This window comes from Rissa tridactyla, chromosome 7 (genome assembly GCF_028500815.1).
Source record: "Rissa tridactyla isolate bRisTri1 chromosome 7, bRisTri1.patW.cur.20221130, whole genome shotgun sequence".
In the NCBI taxonomy this organism is placed as follows: domain Eukaryota; kingdom Metazoa; phylum Chordata; class Aves; order Charadriiformes; family Laridae; genus Rissa; species Rissa tridactyla.
The window spans coordinates 47,805,964-47,826,503 of record NC_071472.1 but is presented as its reverse complement, the minus strand read 5'-3'; the positions used below and the strand labels follow the sequence as shown (position 1 = coordinate 47,826,503).

Genomic DNA, 20,540 nt, shown 5'->3' with positions numbered 1-20,540 from the left:
AATCCTCGTTTATGCTGAAAGTTTACCTTCACCTTTCAAATCCCTCCTGAATTTGGAAATTAACTTGTCTTTTCTTTATTACATTTCTTATATTTTTGAATGTTATTTCACCTCCACTTAGACACTAGGAACACGTTCAAGACCTTCTTCTATGTTATCCTTTTCGTTCATTTATCTTCTCTAAGGAGTTGTTTCTTCAAGCACTCGTTATTGGGAACTGCATCTGTCCTTACAGACCCCAAAAAAAGTGCCCAAGTGAAACCAGCTGCTCCCCAGACGAGGACCTGCCTCAGCAGCGATGAGCGTAGGGAAGAGGAAACTCCGGAGCTGGAGGCTCCAGAGGGCGATAGGCGGATCTATGCTGCGCCTTCCCCACCACTTGTAGCCACGCTCCGTCGTTATCTGAACCAGATGCAGAGCAGCGTCACTTGTTATAAAGCACCCAGGATTGCTACACAGATTAGCACCGTTTCCGCGCCTGCCTTTATTTTCACAGCTCAAGCAAACCCGAGAGATGTCTTCAGAATGTAAGATTCTTCGCTGATCCGCACAATCTTCGATAAATGCTCTGTGCCTGGCATTTGACATATCGGGTGCTCCGAAATCATCGGGAGTTTTGCCAATAATTGTATTAGACCTGATAGTTTTCCCTACGTTATGCATAATAGGGCATTTATGTTATGAAACCAGTCGTTCTGAAAAAAGAATGACATTGTCAACCGCTGCACTAAACAGCCATTTTGCTCAGTCATTTCCTGAAATAACTGAAAATTGTAGGTAGGCATTACATGGAATGCCTAATCCCTGAGTATTTAGGATTGTTAAATAAAAAGGACAAGAAAACTATTTGCTATATTACAATCATTTATGAAACCACACAGTCTTTTAGATGTTTCTTCTTGAAACCACACTTGCAAAAACTGTCACTTTCCTGAACTGATCCTCACTTCTACAATTGAGCCTATTTTCTGAAGTGACTGAAAGTTTGAGTCATTTAGCACAAGAACTGCTCCCACAACGGGATTCAAAAAGTAATACCACTCATTTCAAAATTTCTGTGCTGTATTTTGTGCAACAACCAAGCAGAACCATCAAAAAGAGAAAGAAAGTGCTTGGGATTTTACTGGGATGCAGAATGCCTCCAGCTGCCGCTCATTCCAGCAAATGACTGATTTTACAACATGACCATAATGCATACACGCTTTATTTTCCCCGTTTTGCCCCTTTTCTCTTAGTGTTATTATATATAATTTTTCCACGTCTGCATCCCGCTCACCTTTGTACCTAGTTTTCCTTCTCTTAGCTCATTCTTACACTACCTCGGCCATGTAAAACATCAGATCACCTTTGAATTTACCATCTGATCCAATTCCCTCTTAATTTAATAGGAGCTGCAACAGGCACTTACATGGGTCTTGTCAAGGTACAACTTCTCTGGAAACAACGGGATGACGCAGACGAGAAAAATAGCGCGAGTGAAACAAGAATAGCGTCCTGTAAGGCCTGAGTCTGAAAACACGTGAAACAAATCTCACACATCGTTGTTCTTCATCACCACCCCCTCGTGCCTCTTCCCACACGGCGCATCGCCCGTTCGACCTCCGCGTCCACGCGGCGGCTCCTCTCAGCGGCCCCTGCGAGGGAGAGGGAGCTGGTGGCACCACAGCCAACGCAGGAGGGTGCCGAAGGGCCGTCGTTCACCGTCACCCAAAAGCATTTCGGCGCTCACCCTTTAGAGCAAAGACTTTGCTTTGCCGTACTGAAGGCTGTTAGCACTTCGAACACAGAGCAGATATTTCTCTTTAAGGCATTTAAACCACAACTGTGAACGCAACGTTAAACCAGGCATCCCCTCCCAGTCAGGCCGGATTAAATATAGCCGCTCACCCCGCAGCTTTGAGGCAGAACACGCGTCGCAAGATCAACCTCTGCTCCTGGCAAGGGACGGAAAAATTCCGCAGGGAAAACAATATTATTAACCAGGTGGGAAATTAGGGAGTGGAGGGATTATGGCCAGGATGTGAAAGGGTATTTAGGCTTCCATCGCTCTCCGAATTCTGTACAAGGCACCAGAAGTCTCCCTGTCAGGGCTTTCAGACCCCCCTTATCTTAAGATGACACGGTGAGAGCATGGCAAAGGCAAGAATGGAGCCCAGGTCCCTCGGTTTACTGGCCACTGACTTAGACAAGATGCCATGTTTCTTTTCCATCCAAGTTTGAGAGCAGAATTTGGCATAACCAACAGCAGAGACGGGCCCCCCTCAGTCAGCCACCTCGTCAGAATTCAAATGCTCTTCCTGGTCCAGAGGGTTTCTACAGGTACTTTCTCCGGCCAGAGCTCTGCTCCCAGTCCTCTCTTACTCATAGCGAAGCCATGGGAAATAAAATCTTTGGCTAGATGCACGGGCAGGATAAGATGCTAAAACCAGTACTGCCTCTTAGGATTTGATTGAAATCCAGGTGTTGGTGAATGGGTATCCTGCATATTCTTGCATTAGAAAAACCAAAGCACCGTTGATGAGCAATTGCAAAAGACCTTCAGATTCCTACGACCACCCCTAGTTTTCACCTCACAGTTCCCATACAGAGGTCAGGTATCTCAGCTGCCTTATCTACCAAAAAATGCGACATTTTCACAGAAGCTTTCATTACGTTTAACCTTCTGATTTATTTATTTTTTTAACAGCATCATGTGTTTTGTCGTCCCCCTCCACGTTCCCAGGTTGAGCAGGCAGGGTCCTGCTCTGCTTTAGCAGAGGTGCAGATCGGGAGCGGTTCCCAAAGCCTCTGTGGGAATCACTTCAGATTTCCCTCAGGGCACAGAAAAAGCAGAGTTTGGCTTCCTATTTTCTCAACTGGAACGCTCAAATGATTCTTATTTTTTCCATGTAATACTAACAAAGCAGAGCTGACATAAGCACGGTGGAATGAAAGATAACCGCAATGCGCAGAAAAATGAAGTACCAGCAGACCAAAGGGTGGAGGAGACCTCGCAGACTCAATCTAGAGAGATTTTGGACAAGATGCAAAGCATACTTGCTAAAATGGACTCCCCAAAGCTACCACGGATTTAATCCCTATTTGTTACTCTTTGGCAAAACGAGAGCAAATTTAATGTCAGTTGCCAGATGGTACTACTAGAGATTTGTTAATTAGCTAATCACAGAAGAGTAACTCTTTTTTTAAAAAAAAAAAAGCAACTGTCCAATGTGACACAGGTCTCGCCGGTGCTGGGTACAGTGACAGGAGAGCACTTTACCATGACATCTAACCTGGTGGCCTTGTAAACGTATACATCGATTTAATTCGCCCAGCTTAATTAAGGCTTTGCAAACCTTATGTGGACAACCTTGCTTCAATTTATGATCGCCTTGTTTTGTTTACTGAAGTTACATTATAATTCCCATTTTCACAGAGCTGAGATCTCATGGCTCCCCGTGATTATTAACATCACCCAATCCAGAGGGTTTACCGACTTCTTAACTAGTCTCACTAGACAAGCGAAACTGAAATAATAAAGCAAGCTTTAACACAGTCATTCGCTTGCTTTAGCTACGTTAAACTAAGCCAACAAAGCTTTGTGTTCAGAAGACCCCGGGAGGCCCGGCCACGCGGGAGCAGAGCCCCGTACACTGCCGGTGCCAGCTCTGAGGGGCTGGGGCAGCCACGGCACGCGCCCACCGCGGCTCTGCCGGAGCCACGCAGCCTCCACAAGGACACGGAGCCCCACTGCTCCTTCCCCGAAGGACTCCGCTGCCATCATTTCAGGATGCGGTACACTCCCCTGCGATACAGCCCTACCCTTCCCTTATTGCCCTTGCCGATTCCCCCAGAACGGTGCTGGCTGGAGTCTGGAGCAGCGCCACAGCGCTGCCGTCTGTAACCCCCTCGCTCGGGTCACCTCGTGGCAGCAGGGCTCTTGCCCATGGCTGCACCGAGTCTTGCAAGTCCCCGCGTGGCATTTCGTACACAAAACCCTGGAAACGAGCTGGCATTAACGAGGGCTTGGCGCAGCGGGGCTGAGGTTTTATAAAACCTGGCAGTTCGTCTGGGCTTTGCCCGAATTCAGAAATGAAGGCAGAGCAGCTGCCAGAGCTCCAAAGGATGGTGGCTGCCCTGGGATGCTGTGGCTGCCCCATCCCTGGAGGGGTTCAAGGCCAGGTTGGACGGGGCTTGGAGCAACCTGGGCTGGTGGGAGGTGTCCCTGCCCAGGGCAGGGGGTGGCACTGGATGGGCTCTGAGGTCCCTTCCAGCCCAAACCATTCTGTGCCTCATGGCCCCAGCACCAAACAACGCCGCGTCACAGGTGCACGCGTCGCCCCGCTGATAACGCTGTAGTGCAAATTGGGAGTTTGGTACATTTTCAGCAACGTTTTTCTCACTGATAATGCTGAACTTCATTTCCTGCCACTGCTTCACCTAGGCAGATTCCTGTAATTCTATTGATTTAGGCCCCAACCCAGTATAACATTTAAAAATGTCATCGCATTAAACATTTGATCAATTTAATTTCAGTAAAATTAAATTAATTTCAGACTTTTGCAGCCTTAAAGCTGTACGCGCCCATAAAGGTTGGATGGGTTGCAATCTAACAGATGCACAACTTCTCAGGGTGAGACTACGTCTCCAGACACCAGTATTTCAAAATCTAAATGTTACACTGACAAGCCTCAGGGTTCTCCGTTAATCCAAATTCATGAAATCACCGTACAATTGCAGCCCTATCAATACATTAAGTCCCAGAAAATATTTGTTAAGAGCAAAAGCATTTTAGCTGTTCATTTTCACATCTTACCAGGTCTGAAAGATCGTCAGATTTATGTGAATGCTGTAACAGCTTGAAACCCTTCATGTTTCCTTCCTGGATTTCTGTATACGAACAGTATTTGCAACTATTGCAAATTTGTTCGTAGAAGGATCTTTTGCCAGCAACTGCAACTTTTTTCTCATAGAGAAAGACAGGCGTATCTTGTGGCTAGATGGATCTGCAGTTGTCATTATGACTTTATATTTTTAAATTCTACCAACCACAGAAGCCCCAGCGTGCACGCTCACAGCCCTGCGGAGCGTAGCCGGGCGCGACGAGGGACGCGCAGTGCTGGATGTCATGCAGCTTGCCCACGGCTGCCGGGCCCTTGGGGGCAGAGCGGGAAGAGACCCCCATGTCCCAGCCATCCCCCTGGTGCTGGTGCCCGCCCGGCCGGCGCCCCTCGGAAGCGCACAGAGACTGGAAGCAGCACAGGCAACGGGGCCGGGCACAAAGTGCAGCGACAGCCATCGGAAGAGGCGCTGCCGGGTGCTGGGTGCTGGCACAGCGCCCACACAGGGAACCTGGGGTGTCGAGGATCTGGCCCTTGGAAGGCAATCAGCAGAAATGCAAAGTCCTTTTTGGTCTGCCATGACTGGAAATTATTTCCCACGTTCTGCAGCCAGGCACCGAAGATCCTGCATTTGTTTGCTTTTAAGACAAAACAGCCTTCAAAGAAGGAAAGAACAAGTAAACTGACAAACTGCAGGAGCCAGGAACAGCACAGTTTGCTTACGTAGGTCTAAGACAAGAAACATACCCGTAACTAACCCAATGCAAAACACAAAGGTGGTAAAATTCATCCCTCGATGCTGGCAAACTAAAGGTTGAACATTTCCAGCATCACTGTGCTATGTTTTGCAAAGTGGTGAACGAGTGAGATTAGCCTATGGCTCCCGCCTTCGTGTGCATTTCTAACCCAGGTCTGCTGCCCAACTCGAATATTCCAAAGTCAGCTAGCACGTGTGGAGATCTGAAACAACCCAGGGATCCAGGTCCCTCTGCTCTCAACTGCTCTCAACTGGAAAGCCGAGTGTCACTTGGGCAGCGCACGCCCGGCGTTGGCAGGCTCAGACCCCGCTCGCGGGGCTGTACGGAGAGGGATCCACGCGCACGGCATCACTAACCCCCGCGGGGCCGGGCAGCACACAGAAGGGAAACAGGATCGGTCCCCACGTGGCATCCCAATTCCCTCCTTCCTCTCAGAGCCAAGAAAAGCCCCGAGTGCTGCATTCCCACAGCCAGGCGGGCGCTGGGTCTGACACGACCGACCCGCACTCTCAGCGCAGGGAGAACGGGGGTCCCATAACCGCACCCCGTTTTGGCTGCAAGAGACAAATCCCCACACGTCTGATTTCAATATGCAAAGACTGGGGGGTGCTTCAAAACCACACGCAGTTAGAAGTGTGCAGCCTGCTCCCATCTAAATGCAGATGCTTTAAGAATAATTATAAATTGATCAATCTCCATGTGAACCAGTAGCAGAAAGGAGCCCGTACGTGCAGGGAAGACAGCAGAGCAGAGCAGCCAGTCCTGAGGACACCGAGCAAACTGCCTTTCAGCTCTCACATTTATAAATAATTTACTCCTATCCACCTGTGCCCAGAATAACAATTTGCTGCCTGAAATCTCCAAGCCGGTGCCGGGAGCTGCCGGGGACTCGCTTTCCCGGGACCCTCTGGACCTGTTGGGAAGGGGCCCGGGTCTCCAGAGGGATCTGCCCCTAGTGGGAAGAGGCACCGAGAAACAAACACAGGAGCATCCGTTCAGCTGATCGCATTAGTCTTCCCGCTGCTGCTGCTGCCGCCGCCGCCGCTTCAAGATCTGCCTATGCAGCCATCCGTGCATTTAGACAAATATATAGAGAGAGACGGAGTGCATGGGCAGGTCTGGAAACGTCTGTAGCTGCGGAAGGCTGCAGAGCGGCAGACGTAAAGGAGCGGCTGTTTCCCGACCAGCGGGAGCGTTATGAAACACGAGTGTAGCGGCTGTGGCTGAGGATTTTGGCAGCGCAGCGCTGAGGCTGCTGTGATCCCGCCTGTTGGCGCAGGAGGCCATGGAGGGTTTCTCCGTCGCCAGCCCCTGCAGGGCGCAGGACCCCGGCCCCCCGGCCCGCTGAGCCGCAGGCACCCCGGCGAGGGACCGCGGCGGCCAGCAGGGAGCTGTGCGGGGCGGCGCGGGGTTAGTCGCTGGCACCAACATCTGGAGGGAGCGAGTGCCACGCAGAGCACGGGGGGTGCTCGGGAGGATTAGGGCTCTGCGCGCCGGAGCGGGAGGCAGAGGAGGATTAGCGGGGAAGGGCAGAGGGAGCAGGATTTATCAGCTTTTCAGATATGCGTTACAGCTTTTTATAATATTTCACTGGATTGTCTAGGACTTTGCCTGGCTACAACAGCAGTTCCTCGACCATAAAAGAAAGGTGAGTTTTTTCCTCTTTTTCTTATACGGTTGCTTTATCTGCTTCTGCAAGCTGTTTGTCAGCTGGCCTTGACACAAGTAATAACCAGAGAACTTTTTGCAGAGGCTGAGGTATTAACATTCATTGCAGCCTGAACGGCTGCTTGATTTATTAAATTTATCCATGGCATCTAAGCGCACGAGGCTTAGCTGCATTATTTATAAAGATTGCAGTTTGCTCTCGAGATGCCCTTCTCTGAGCATCCACAAAACATTATACTTGAAAAGTAGGCACGGCTACCGCGAGTGTGTGTCTGTGTCACAGCCTGCTGAGGCAGCCTGGAATGCTCTGCTTCTCCAAACAGTTTCTGAAGCATCATCATGCTAAATAAATAGACTCTAACAATTTTTAGTAGGTGGGTGTTGAAGGAATTTGGATAGTGAGGGGTTTATGAAAACCACTTTTTAAATACCTATGATTTAGTCGCAGATCTGCGTGTTATTTTAATTCCAGTAGATTTCCTTGCACCCAGGAAAAGATCTCATCTCTAGCTACTATGGGATGAGGCAAAAATCAATACATGGTACATTTTTTTTACAACAATCTCTTGCAGAACTTCAGCCTATAGCCACAGAACCATATTGGGTTTTTTTTTTGAAATTGCAGATAAAGTATCATTTGCTGGGTGCTTGAGTTCTTAACATCAAAGAGATGTACATTATGCATGAATGGTTTATTATTGATCTCAGTACTCTCTAGGTTCAAGACTAGTGTTTGCTGATAGGTCTCAGTTTATCAGTGAGTGCTGACAGCAGATTGTACGTTGTCTTTTGAGCACACGTCCCTCCGTACAGAATGTATACACATACATACATCGTGTGTATCTGTATACATATCAAACGTAGGTATCTATGTGTCTGCATCTTTTCCACACTGGCATGGAATCAGTCCTCCTGATTATTACTTTATCACTGAGCTAGGCAAAAAGTATTGGATTAATGGACGAAACACCCTATTGCCATGGTACGCTGTCTGTTACAAGCTGCCACTGGAACACTTCCCAAGTCAGCACTTGTCTCACAACAAGCCTTCCTGGGCCAGCCGCCTCCTGCAGGCTCTGCTGCATCCCTCACCACGGGCTACCGCGCTCCCCAGCAAAATTCCTGCCTACGCTTACACCTACCTGTGCTAGAAAATTGGGCTCCGAATATCTAGCGAAGGAGCCGCTGTGACCGCATTTGCACAAGTTAGCGCCGACTCTCCAGCCTGCACAGGCTGCAGCTCTGCTCTGTGACATTGCCTCTCACTCCCAGAGCCGAGTTATCTGTCAACTGCAAAACACCTCCCATATCGTACACAGTGGACACCGCGTATATTTTTAACGTGCATTTTCAACTTGATTTGACTAGTTTACGGACTATAGAGTTTTCCTCCACCTTTCTGCTATCTTTGCGTAAAGATTTTTTTCAGCCTTATCACAGTTCATCATTATTTAACAGTTTTAACGCAATATCAACGTCAAAGATAACTCTGCAATCTGTACATCTTGTAGCAAGCGCACTTTCAACAGCGTGGGGAGGGAGGACAGGGGAGGGAGGAAATGGTAAACTTGCCCGAAAGCCTTCCCAAGCTGCAACGTTTGCCACTACAGCGTGTGGAGAAATTGTGGTGCTTCTGCCTCATTTCTAGTTTGTTGACAGACCTTACGTTGTGCTTAAAGTAACCCTCAAAGCAGCGCTGTGTCAGACAGAGTTGCTCACAAGCCAGGCGTGTGCGTAGCGTCAGCACAGATCCATCCTCCAGCAAGAAAAACTTTGTCAGTTGAAAGGAGCAGTGATTGCTTCTGGAAGCCCCGGGAGCAAGGCCAGATCCTTTGGGAGGGAAGCTGGATGACACATCGGAGCTTCAGGGGCCAGGACAGGCTGAAGGTCCGTTCACTTATGTCTCACTGGGCACCTCATTACTGAAACCCCCTAGATGAAAAGCTTCATTTTGGTGAGAAAGGGGTGGAAGAGTTAGTTTCTAGAAATATTTAAAAGCCAAATGATTCTCTAAATCAAAAAATTGGAGGTGGCCTGGAGAGAGATGAGGAAGAAACGCTTTTATTGTATTTAAATACAAGCCCTGAGCAAGTTCTGCAGCAGCAGAACTGAATGACGTGCTTTTCACACGGAGGGAGACGCAGGATGTACCCGAGCAGACGACGGGCACTAACACACCACCAGCCTCGCCTGCCTGGGCTAGACATCCTCCTTGGAGCAAAGAGGAAAAGCAACTTGAGTTTTCCACTTGCCTTGCAGGAAGGGCAGAGATGAGAAAACGGGAGAGCAAAGAGGTGACGCGGGCTGCAGTGGCCGCGGAGCTGTGCGGCACGTGGCCGCGCCAGGCTCGAGCCGCGCCAGGGCTGTCCCCTGTCCTGCTCGCGCTGCAGGGACGGGGCTGCCCTGACAGCCTGGTGGGCTTTGGGTGGGATATAACCTGGTCAGCTGTTGGCACAGCACGGGGGAATGCCTGCCAGGGCCAGAGCTGGAGGGTGCTCCTGCCTCTCCATCGGATGGCAAATACCCTGGGAAGGGCGAGTAATTGGGTTCCAGCTGGGTCCCGTCCGAGCACTGCACTGTAACTGCCAGGAAAGTCAACCATCAGCTTATATTCCATAGACCTTATCTCATGGAAAGGTGCGCATTTAAGTCGGTGAAGGAAGTGAATAGTATAGTAACTCCTCATCGAAAATTTCCTTTCTTTTTGGTGAAAGAATATCTTAGGAAAGGTGACAGAATGACAAAATCATCTCTTTTCCCGTCCTTTGCATGAATTCCTAAATTACATTGTTAAGTTAGTGAGACGAGTCCACATGACACTTTCTTAGGGAGCTAGAAAAAGTAACAATGGACCTGAGCCAAAATCCATCAGCATCAACCTATATCTTGATTTGAGTGGATTTTGGCTTAAGACAGTAGAGTACCAGATTTCCTCTAAGCTTTACTTTTAGCACGTGCTGCTTTCCACACAAATGCAATCCACGGTTCCTTTTTTTCCTCTTATCCCATGATTTGGAAATTGGGAAAGCGTGGAATGTCAAACTCCTGGCCACGTGTGACAACTCCGGCCATGTGTGAAAGTTCGGCTGCGAGAAGCGCTCGCTGTTGGCCAGCTCGCGACCGACGCTAGCAGACACTCAGGGTTACTCAGGGCGCTTTTAGCTATCGGAATAAAGGGAACTGCAAATATTTGACAGGATCCCAACATTACATTTGTGGCTTCTCAAGAGTTTTCCTTCCTGCGTGCATACACGCAGTATGATGTTGGCCTTGATTTTCCAGACAGCCTCAAGAAAATGGCAGTGGACACCTAAAAGAAGGGCTGTGAGCCAGAACCCTTCAGCTATGTCCTAACTGGCTACATTTGTCCTCAAAGAAACTGTCGAAAGAAAGGAGAAATGTGGAAGAGGGATGGATTTTTCTAAAAATAGCGTTCACGAGTCCAATTCCCTTCAGTTTACAACAGAAAACATAGTCTTGCTTCCGAGCCAAGAACTCTGAATTTGCAAAATCCTGCTGGTCTTTAGACGAGATCAGCTATCGATGAGCTGCAGCCGTCACTGTTGTATTGACCCAAGTTTCTGCATTGAGCAACCTATTAAGGGACAGCCCTCAAGTGAGCAACCCTTCACCTGCAAGTCCAGGGCTGTTCTTTAGCGTCTTGGCCTTTACCATCATTCATAGCATCACTGAAAGCATTCAGTCTTCCCTTAAAAATTCTGTAACTACTCCTTTAGCTGGGAGAGTAGAATTGCCAAAAACTTTACCATTTTTCTCCCGTTTCTCTTTACGAATATGTTAACGCAGCTGCCTAGCGTGACATCTTCTGTCACACTTTGCGAGGTCATTTCGGAAGCATGGTACTGACCCACTTTTCCTTATAGTGACTTTTTAATGGCAGTTACAAATCTGCTATTATGTATGTAATGAAAGAAAAAGAAGAATTAAAAGAAAACCAGCACTTTGACTTGGAAATGCCTCAGGTCTGGTGCTTAGTCCCGTCAGTGCCGCTCTGAGACACAACGTGCTGAGCTCGCAATCTGTGCCGTGGCATTTCTCACCTGAGAGCACTGCAAGGACACCGAGGAGGGGGTACATTTCCAGGGTGGTCTGAAACAAGTGGCAGACAGACAACTCCCTTCCTTGCCTCCTTCCGAAAGAGCTCCCTAGAGTCACGCCAGTGGTGCAGGTGTTCCCCTATCTGCTAACCACACCGGGTTTACGAAATATTGATAGAGCTCTACAAAGATACGATACCCTTGACCACTCGGAGCGGCTGCTCCGGCATCTGCCGTGAGTTGGGCTGGGGGCTCACACCCCTCGGTGCCGGCTGCCGACGGGCACGGCCGCAGGAGCTGGGCACTGCCAGCCAGAGCGGCCTTCAGAGCACAGCACTAACATCCCCTCGGGGACTGCCGCCTCTGCCACCCCGCTCCGCCGGGCAACGGCCAGACCCTGCGGGCCAGGCTCTGAGCAACGTGGCCTGCAGGAAAGTTGCTGGAAAGCAAAGCTGCTTCTCTGTGGGTGCCGGCAGGACCATGCCCTGTCTGAGCACCGCAGGTTCATCAAAACCCCTGGGAGGGCATCGCTGACAGCCGGCACTCAGCACCACGCACTGAAGCCTGAGGGCACCTCGATTAACAAATGACCCACCCGCTCGACGCGCTCGAGAGGATTCCCCAGCACTGGGACCGTGTCTGAAACGTGGCAACCAGCCGGCAAAGCCACTGGTGGCCAAGGCATGCCAGATCTAGAGGGACCTTTCTTTTAAGACGTTGGCTTTCCCAGAGACAGTGACAAGAATCGCAGCATTGCCCAGTTTAGGAAATAGGCCGAAACAGATTCAGATTTTGAGATTCTGGGATTTCGGGTAAGATGCGTTTTTTTAGCTCTGCGTTCAGGCCTGCTGGTATGTATAGAGGTCTTACAGAAAACATACCTCAAACTATTTTTTCTAATGACACTTCCAGACAAAAAAATTCAGGCACAAACAGCTAAAAATGCTGTTCAAACAACTAAACAGTTATCTGAGTTCTAAACAGGTAAAGATTCACCCGTCACCACTACAGTGACTAAATCCACGTTTTATAAAATAAGATCACTCAATGCTTTTCTGAACCCCATCAAATTCTTGCCCTCAGTAACCAGATAATTGGCCATTTTACAAAACCACAGGCACCAGAGGCACCACCTGTTCCATGGTGCAAGGGACCCTTTCCTGGCTGAAGGCACAGCGCCCAGCAGATCACCACCGCTCACCACTCCAGAGCTGATCCTCACCAATGCTAATTATTTCCCTTTTTTTTTTGTTGTTGCAGCATTAACCCTTTCACTGTTCTCGTCACCTAGAGGTCTTCTCCGCTGTTTAACAGTTCTCATTGCCCATCTCAAAGTCATTTCAATTACCATTTTATGATTTTACTGACTAATTCAGCTCTCAATTAATATGGTCCTAAAACCCCTTTGGCTGTGAGAACTGATAAATATGAACAGAAGACTGTATTTTTCTTCCATTTAACTTCATTCATTTTAAGTGAAACGTGTATGAAAAAGACAAATGATACATTTTCTATTACCAGATACTAGTTCATATCCTCCTTACTCTTTCCTTTTTAATACCATCATCAAAAGTGATGCGCTTCAATTCTTTTAGGCATACTTTGATGATATTGCAATATGCAGTTTATGGAAAAATCAAATGACTTTTTTTTATGTCAGCAGCACTCTCCGCTATTTCCCCACTAAAAAGCAACATTTAATTTTTGAGTTGCACATTTGCAGCAGTTGCTGTGGGCGGAGAGTCTGCTTATTTATTTGGTTGGTTTTTACTACAATGCACTGTCATGGCAACTGTACTGAGGGCGAATGCATCTGGAGGTAATTTATATATGTCATATTGACTGCAGTAAAACTGGCTTGTACCATTTAAACTTTTTCAACCAGCGGGCAAAGGCAAAGTTAGCCTTTTGAGACCCAGAAGCAGCTTCTCCTTACTGAATAAATAAACAAACAAACAAAGCAGAGCAACAGGAGCTATGCCAAACGTTTCTTGGTGTTTGGGTGCAGAGCTTGCTGGATACTTAAATTAGGTCCGATACCTCGGGCAGTTGCCCTGGTTCTGCTGGTGCACAGCAGGTTGTTCATCCTGCTGATGGGGATGCAGCGATTGTCCCCCGTTGGGGCGTTGTTTGGGCCGGCGTGGCCAGACCCGTCTCCCTGGCACCAGGAGCATCTCCGGGTGCTGCCCAGGCGAGCAGCAGGTGCTTTCGCCATGGGGATGGTGCAGCCTCCGCCTGCTCCCCTTCACAGCACTGCGATCGTGGAGAAACTCCACTGAAATCCGCTGAAAGACTCAAGCACGCAGTGGCATTAAAAGGGGCTAAATTGGGCCACTGATGGAGTTCAAGCACAACATGCCCGACCTCCGCTCCACAGTCCCTCTCCAGCCGAGCTGCCACCTCGGCATTGCTCGTTAGCAGCGGCCAAAGGCTGCCGGCTGCCGCGGCACTGCTGTCCCAACGCAAAGGGCTTGGACACACTTGAGAACTTTGGCCCAAAGCATTTCTTGATACTCTAACTCGATCACTTTGTGAGTAAACCAAGAGAGCTCTGAAACCCTGAATTACAGTTGGGCAAAAATGACTGCAAGCCTGATAAATTTATCTAGCCTCATCGTCCGCTAGGGGCGCAAAAAAAAAAAAAAAATTAAACCTTTTGAATACCTATGTGATTGCAGCCATTACCACCTCACTGATGAGGCTTCCCAGCAGCCTTTTATTAAGAAGGGCCATCCCTTTGCATTACAGATGGCACCTCCAACCCTATGCTGTCTGCTCTACCACGGCGTTCGGCTGCCTCCTGCGTTGGCCAAGCCTTACCTCAAAATACTGTACGCCACACGTATACAGTACAAAATACTGTATGTAAGGAGCACGCTAAATTCCCAGTCAGAATCTCAAATGGCTAATACACACACACATCTTTCTTTTAGATTAGACAGCCCCTTTTGGGAATAGCTCAAGTTTCCAGCAGCCCCACGTTAGGAACAACTAGTGAATCACATCATACCTATGCTGATAGACGGTATTTTTTCAGATAAATTAGCGCAGTAACAATCTGCAGTATCTAATTATGGCTAATTTCCTGTTCATCTGCCTAGGTACTCCTGACCCTTTTACTGTAATTCTTGAGCACTCACAATGTCGATCAGAGATTTTCAATAATTTAACTTTAAGGGTCAGCTCTTCAGCTGGTGTAAATCAATGCATTTTCTTTGGCTTTGGAGCTGATGAGAAGGGAGTTGTGGTAACTCACAGTGGAGAAAGTGGTCTTAATTGACTACAGCATGCTCCTGCCTCCTCGCCCTCCGCAGCCGCTCGCTGGATCTCCCTGGGTGCCAACGGATCCACAGGTACTGTGGGAAGGGAGCAGTAAGTCCGCCTCAGGCTGAGCTCTTGGAGAAAGTGTAGAGATAAACACGTAAAATATTTTTTGATATTATTCAGCCTGATACAATTGAGACCAGCATGCACAAACTTTTAAAAAAAATAAAAAAAAAAATCAAAAGAGCACATCTAAATCAGGCCCCCAAGACCACCCAATGTACGATTAGAAGACACAGATTCCTGCCTTGTGCCAACCCTGTTTAGCAACCGAGGCTGAAAGGTCACACAAAAGGAATTCAGGCTCAATTGACAAAAGATTCAGCTGAGCTTTAATATACTTTTGGCCTAGAAGCTTTTGAGCTTTGGTTTTGGTTGCTGCTTAAGACAGGAAGAAGTTGCACAACTAAATGAAAAAGGGAATGGGTAGAGGCTTAATTGGTAGCAGCTATTTAAGAAAGACACGTAAATGAATATCCACAAAACTTTAAATCACACACTGAAACAAGAAATGCAGTGAACGGATGTTTCTTTGCCGCGACTCTGGATTTCGAGAGAGTGCCCCAAATGCAAGTTAAGCAAAAGCCATAATATTTTCTTTTCTGGAAAACACTGCATCTTTTCTCAGCACTTGCCTGACTCCACAGAGAAGTGATAGACTGGGAAAACAGGAACTTATAGGGAGATGCCAGCTCTTATTTGCTCCAGGAGGTTAAAGGTTCCCCAGAGCACAAAGGAGCTTTTCTTGCCCAGACAATCCCATCATGGTATACATCAGCGCAACTAAAGCCTGCAAAGCTCAGAAGCAGTCAAGACATATCTGGTGAAACTTGAAACGAATTTTTTTTTTTTTTTTCCCAAACATTCACTAGTTTTTGTCCATGTATCCCCACGTCAATATTTGGCAATAGAAATCTACTAAAAAAATAGCAGGATCTCTGGTTTCTTTTAAAGTGACATGCATAGCAACTCACATAGCTCTGTGTGTAACTACAGAACCCCCAGGTATCCTTCCAGCTTAAAGCCTGGCTTTGTTGTGCTGCAAAGAGATTAATAATTATCTTATCTTTTGTGAGTTGATGCAACCTTTGGGGTTTTTTTTCCGCCCAACACCCCTACAGTGCTGTTTCCTTCTGATCTGCATTTGTAGCTTAGCTACTGTTCTGCTGAAAGGAAGGAATTTGGTAACACCTTCCTAAGAAGATGCCGATACTGTGGCTGTTCCAGCCAGTGACAAAGAACGGAGGTGTTGGCTATTGACAAAAGAAAATGCAGAACTTTTTGTTCCAAACATCCCAAGAGAAATAACGTCATCATAAAGGCATTTCTTGTTCATTCCAAGTTAAAGTAAGGAAAAAAAATCCGTAAGGCTGAAGATCTGAAGCTAGCTTCTGCTTAATCAATCCTTCTCATTGGATTATAGTTTTTATAGTGCATAATTATAAACAACAAATGGAGAAGTGCTCAGCTGGGGAAAGAAAAAAAAAAAAAGGGTGGGTGGGGGTAAGTCACCCTGATGACAGGTAATTTCTATTTGGATGGGAACCAATCGTCCCCCCTTGGTATTTCAGGTTTCAGCATCGGCTGTTGGGCGGCTTGGCCGAGCAGGACGATGGCATCGCCCTGGGTGCGTGCGGAGCCCCGGCGCCAGCTGGGCGCCTGAGGACAGTGGCTGTGCCCCCCCAGGCTGCTCCCTCTGCTGTGGCCATCCGAGGAGAAGGCTTGTCGTCAGGAGAAGGCACCGAAGTGATGGGCTGAACTTATGGGAGGAACCAGCGCCCGGCCAGGCGCAGATTCAGGGGCCCGTCGGGAGGCGTGAAGGGCCCAGTTTCAGTAAGGGCATGGCCAAAGCTTTCTTCAGGCTACAGAAGTTTCTCCGTCGGACCCAGTTTCTGCTCTTCTTCCTCACAGCAGCTTACCTGATGGCTGGCAGCCTCCTGCTGCTACAGCGGACCCGCTTGGTTATCCAGCAAGGTTCGCGTGGGACCTCTGCTAATCAGGCCCTGCCGGTGCCGGAGGGAATGGCTGGGGTCGGTATCGCAGACCCCCGGACGCTGCAAAACCCCCGCCCCAGTCCCAGGCTGCTGGTGGGCATGGACGCCATGCAGGAGCCAGCCCTGGACCAGCAGCACGGCCCACGGTGGCTTGTGTCCCGCAACTCGGAGCTCAGGCAGCTGAGAAGAAGGTGGTTTCACAGGTTCATCAGCGACCAGGAGCCCATGCAAACAGCGGGATTTAAAGCGATGAAGCACACTGCTGAGCACCAAGGTAAGGGACGTACCCCGGCCCCGTTTTCTGGCACACACATACACCGCACCTCCTCCTAGGGCTGCACCAGGCAGAGAGGGGCGAGCACCACACAGCCTCCCTGCAGCAACACCTTCCTCCTGGCTCATCACCACTTTCAAACCATTTCTTGAGCATACGCACAGACCAAAGTATGATCCTGACGTCCCTGGTCATGCTGAGCTGCAGCTTCCTCCAAAAATGCATTTTCATTGATTGAATGGAAGCCCAGACAGTGAAATATTCTTCCATAATGTAAATTCTTTTCAAGCAGGCAGAGATGAACACTGTTTAATTGATTTTCTTTCTCAGAACAGGAAACAACTTTAAAAACGGGGTTTATTAAATTAATTATCCAAAACCACACAATACCTTAAGTCTAGAAATGCCTCCTTGCTACTAGCGTATACTAAATTCTGCTATTGCAAACACTTTCGCTGTTCCTGACCTGCCCTCTGCGACCATCTCTGCAAACACACTGTTCTTAGGGGGACAAGATCTGGGCCACACAACCCTTTTTCCCTTCCTTAGTGACCAAGCAGCATCACAACGCAACGAGAACTCCTAGATGTCAGACAAACTCCTGGTGTTTGTCGAGTTTGCTGGAAATTTGCACCAGCCCAAAGGGAATGCAAGGGGAGTTCACAGCGCCGCAGCGTGTCAGCGGCCAGAGCACAAGGTATAAAACTGGAAGTTTTCCAGTCCAAATGAAAGGCTGTTCAGGTTTGACAGAAATCGAGTTCACGCCACTGTGAGCCTGATTCTGCTGCCCTAACCGCCGCTAATAAGTACATGCATGGATTGCTTTGGTTTGTTCAGCAGGAAAACTCTTAAGAAACCAGAGCAAGCAAGGAAACAAAACAGGAATCTGTAGGTGTTCATGTTTCCCGCAGGGCTTTATACCCTGAGGACCCCCAGAGCGCTGCACCGTCCCAGGCAGGGTGGGGACGGGGGGGCTCAGGGCTGGGTGCCAGCGTGGGGTTGTCCCACCACGGAGCTGCTGGCCGTGCAGCGAGGGCTGTAGCCCCGACAAGGCAGTCACCCCCAACAGCCAAGTGTCCCCAGGGAGCAGAGAAGCCCCTCAAGGAGCCCAACACGGAAAGCACGCGAGGTGACTGACCGTGCTCTCAAGGCTGCATCATCGAAGTATGACGTTGTGATCTTTGACCCATTGCCTTTTAGAAGAACTAGTTGTTCTTGGAGATGTTTCACTGATAATAATAATAAAAAAAAAGGAACAGGATCTGGATGACTAGACACCACATTACTAAACCACTCTTTAGTTTGTTGAATAAATTTACCCAAACAAAGGGGCACCTTCTGCAAAAATCCCAGAAAACGAGTGACTCCTCGTGACTCCTCCCAAGTGAATTGTTAGAAGTGGGAACAAGAAGGCGCTGGTGATGGTGTACAGGAGATGAGTCACACAGCGCGAGTCAGGCAAAGTGTAACCACTGGAGCTACCTGCAGCACCAAGCTGGAGCTCCCAAGTGTGCTGCACAGGCGCTTCACAACATGCCCTCGCTAGCAGTTTCGGTGGCAGAGCAGAGAGGCTGCAAAGCGCAGACATCTCCCAGAGAACCCCACTGCATTTCGTGACGTGCCCTGAGCACGCAGCCCAGGTGCTCGGCACCTGATGACAACCCCTGGACTACCGTGGGACACGAGGTCGCACTGCTCCATCCTGCGCAGCAGTGACCAAGCCTGGCGCAGGGGAACAGAAGCTGTCCCCATCCTGGTCCCTGTCCCTGTCCCTGTCGAGAAGGGCTGGAGGCAGACACTTCCAGCTCTCTATGGGAGGCAGACACACCTTCACCAAATACGTCTTTTGCTGACAGTGGTGGCCCCTGACTTTAATAAGTTCTTCACGGACAGTTGCAGAAATGAATCACACGAACGCTCCAGGCTACCACTTTTGTACCTGTACCTCATAAACCCAGTAGTTCGTATTCACAAAGTATTACTTTTTTACTTTTGCAAGCGGCAGACATCCCGGTCTCAGCTGCCCCACAGAGGCTGACGATTTCAGCAGGAGGGGCTCAGGCTGGGTGCTGCTTGGGCTGCTCTAGTCCCCTTTGCGCTTGGGGATTTTTTGATGAATGATGACTAGATAAAAAGCAAGAGAACAATGAACAAAAGAACAGATAAAAAGTAGAGAAATGTGATGAGTCTTTATGAGCTACTCTAATATTAGGCAGAGTATGAACCTGTTTTTAAAAACTTGAAACCAAATTAAAACCAAGAAGATAAGTTTTGGAAACGATCCGTAAAGTTAGTTAAGGCTAGTGCCTTGCTCAAGTTCAGACTGTGGACTAAGGAAGTCCTAAGAAGGACTATTTATTGCTACCTCCCACTGAATTTTGTTGATTCAAATATGCATCATTTGAATATCTGAATATGAAGTGACGTTATTAATAATTACTAATAACAATATTGTCAACAAGCATTGGAATGCCTTTGGAAATTATCAATTAAAAATTTAACTACCTACGTAGAGCATGTTATCTTCCCCCCTCCACTTCTCCTAGTAAACTTACAGGCTTGTTATTTCATTATGGATCCCTTCCCAGATGTCATGAACTCCTGCGTGGTTATCATGCCTGTTAAAGTTTCAGCGCTGCCCTGCGGTTCCTGCTCAGCAAAGCAGCGCATTGCCTTACCGCAGAGGCTGTATTCCTGCGTTCCTCACCAGTGCCATCCCAGTAACGCCCGGTGCTTCCCGACGCTGCACGGCCGCTCTGCCCCTGCCCTGGGATCCCAGGCCATCCTCAGTGGGCTTCTCAGGCAGACGCTTAACCTGAGACTAAACCAATGGCATCTGCTCCAGCAGATTGGGAACACCTCCCAGCTCGCTTGGCTTTGCTCTGTGTCCACCAGAAAGTGAGGAAATTCAAGTCTCCCCCCCCCCTCCCCCTCCACATCAAGCTCTCTCACCTGCTTACACTGCAGGTGGCTCAGGGCAGGGACCCCATCTTAACCCGCCAGGGAGACTAGCAAATACTATTAGTGAAACAAATAACAACAGGAACTTGTTAGGTAAAAAAAAAATAAAAAAAATATTAAAAAGAAAAAATCAAAATTTTCTATTATGGACACTTCCAGCAGATGGGGTGTTTCATAGTGTTTCCCCCAGCGTGGTTATGCCATCGCACAGGGTGCAGAGGTGACGGGGACTGGATCGCTGCCGTGCCCTTCGGCTCTAAGACGGCGGAGCGAATGGGATGTTGGTGCCAGGCGGGCGGCAGCCTGGGCGGGCCGTGGGGAGGAGGGCACACACCGCCCCTGCCTCCTGACTCGCCCCGTCTGCTGCTGCTGCTACCGCCTTGAACCAAAGTGCCCAAATCAAAAGTCCCCAGTAAAATGTAGAACATTGTCACTGCAGGTGTGTGACTCCCATCTTGTTAACAGCGTGCTGGGGGTGTATATTCACAGCTTGTGAATTTTCTAATTGCATATTTGCAAATTACCGATGTGCAAGTCTTTGAATCCGCTGTTGTGTTTGTAATGTTTAAATGTCGATTTATTATTCCTAGCTCCAAAATCTGTTAGACTAGCCTGAACTTTCTTTTTCTTGGGGAATATTTTATTGTTAGTATAATCCTTTTTAGTTCCGTTTTTCACAATAT

The 20,540-nt window shown here is 48.5% G+C and overlaps 1 protein-coding gene across 2 annotated transcripts in view; it reads left to right on the top strand.

Moving 5' to 3' along the window:
* Nucleotides 1–6,070: 6,070 nt before the first annotated feature.
* WSCD1 (WSC domain containing 1) overlaps nucleotides 6,071–20,540 on the top strand; it is a 30,937-nt gene continuing 16,467 nt past the window's right edge. Inside the window, exons 1-3 of one of the 2 annotated variants that reach the window (XM_054209703.1) lie at nucleotides 6,071–6,988; nucleotides 7,182–7,226; nucleotides 16,200–16,896. In XM_054209703.1, coding sequence (XP_054065678.1) covers nucleotides 16,470–16,896 — 427 coding nt within the window. In that variant the 5' untranslated portion in view covers nucleotides 6,071–6,988; nucleotides 7,182–7,226; nucleotides 16,200–16,469. Of the gene's footprint in view, nucleotides 7,227–16,199; nucleotides 16,897–20,540 lie in introns of both variants that reach the window. The other variant, XM_054209704.1, reaches the window with a different exon arrangement.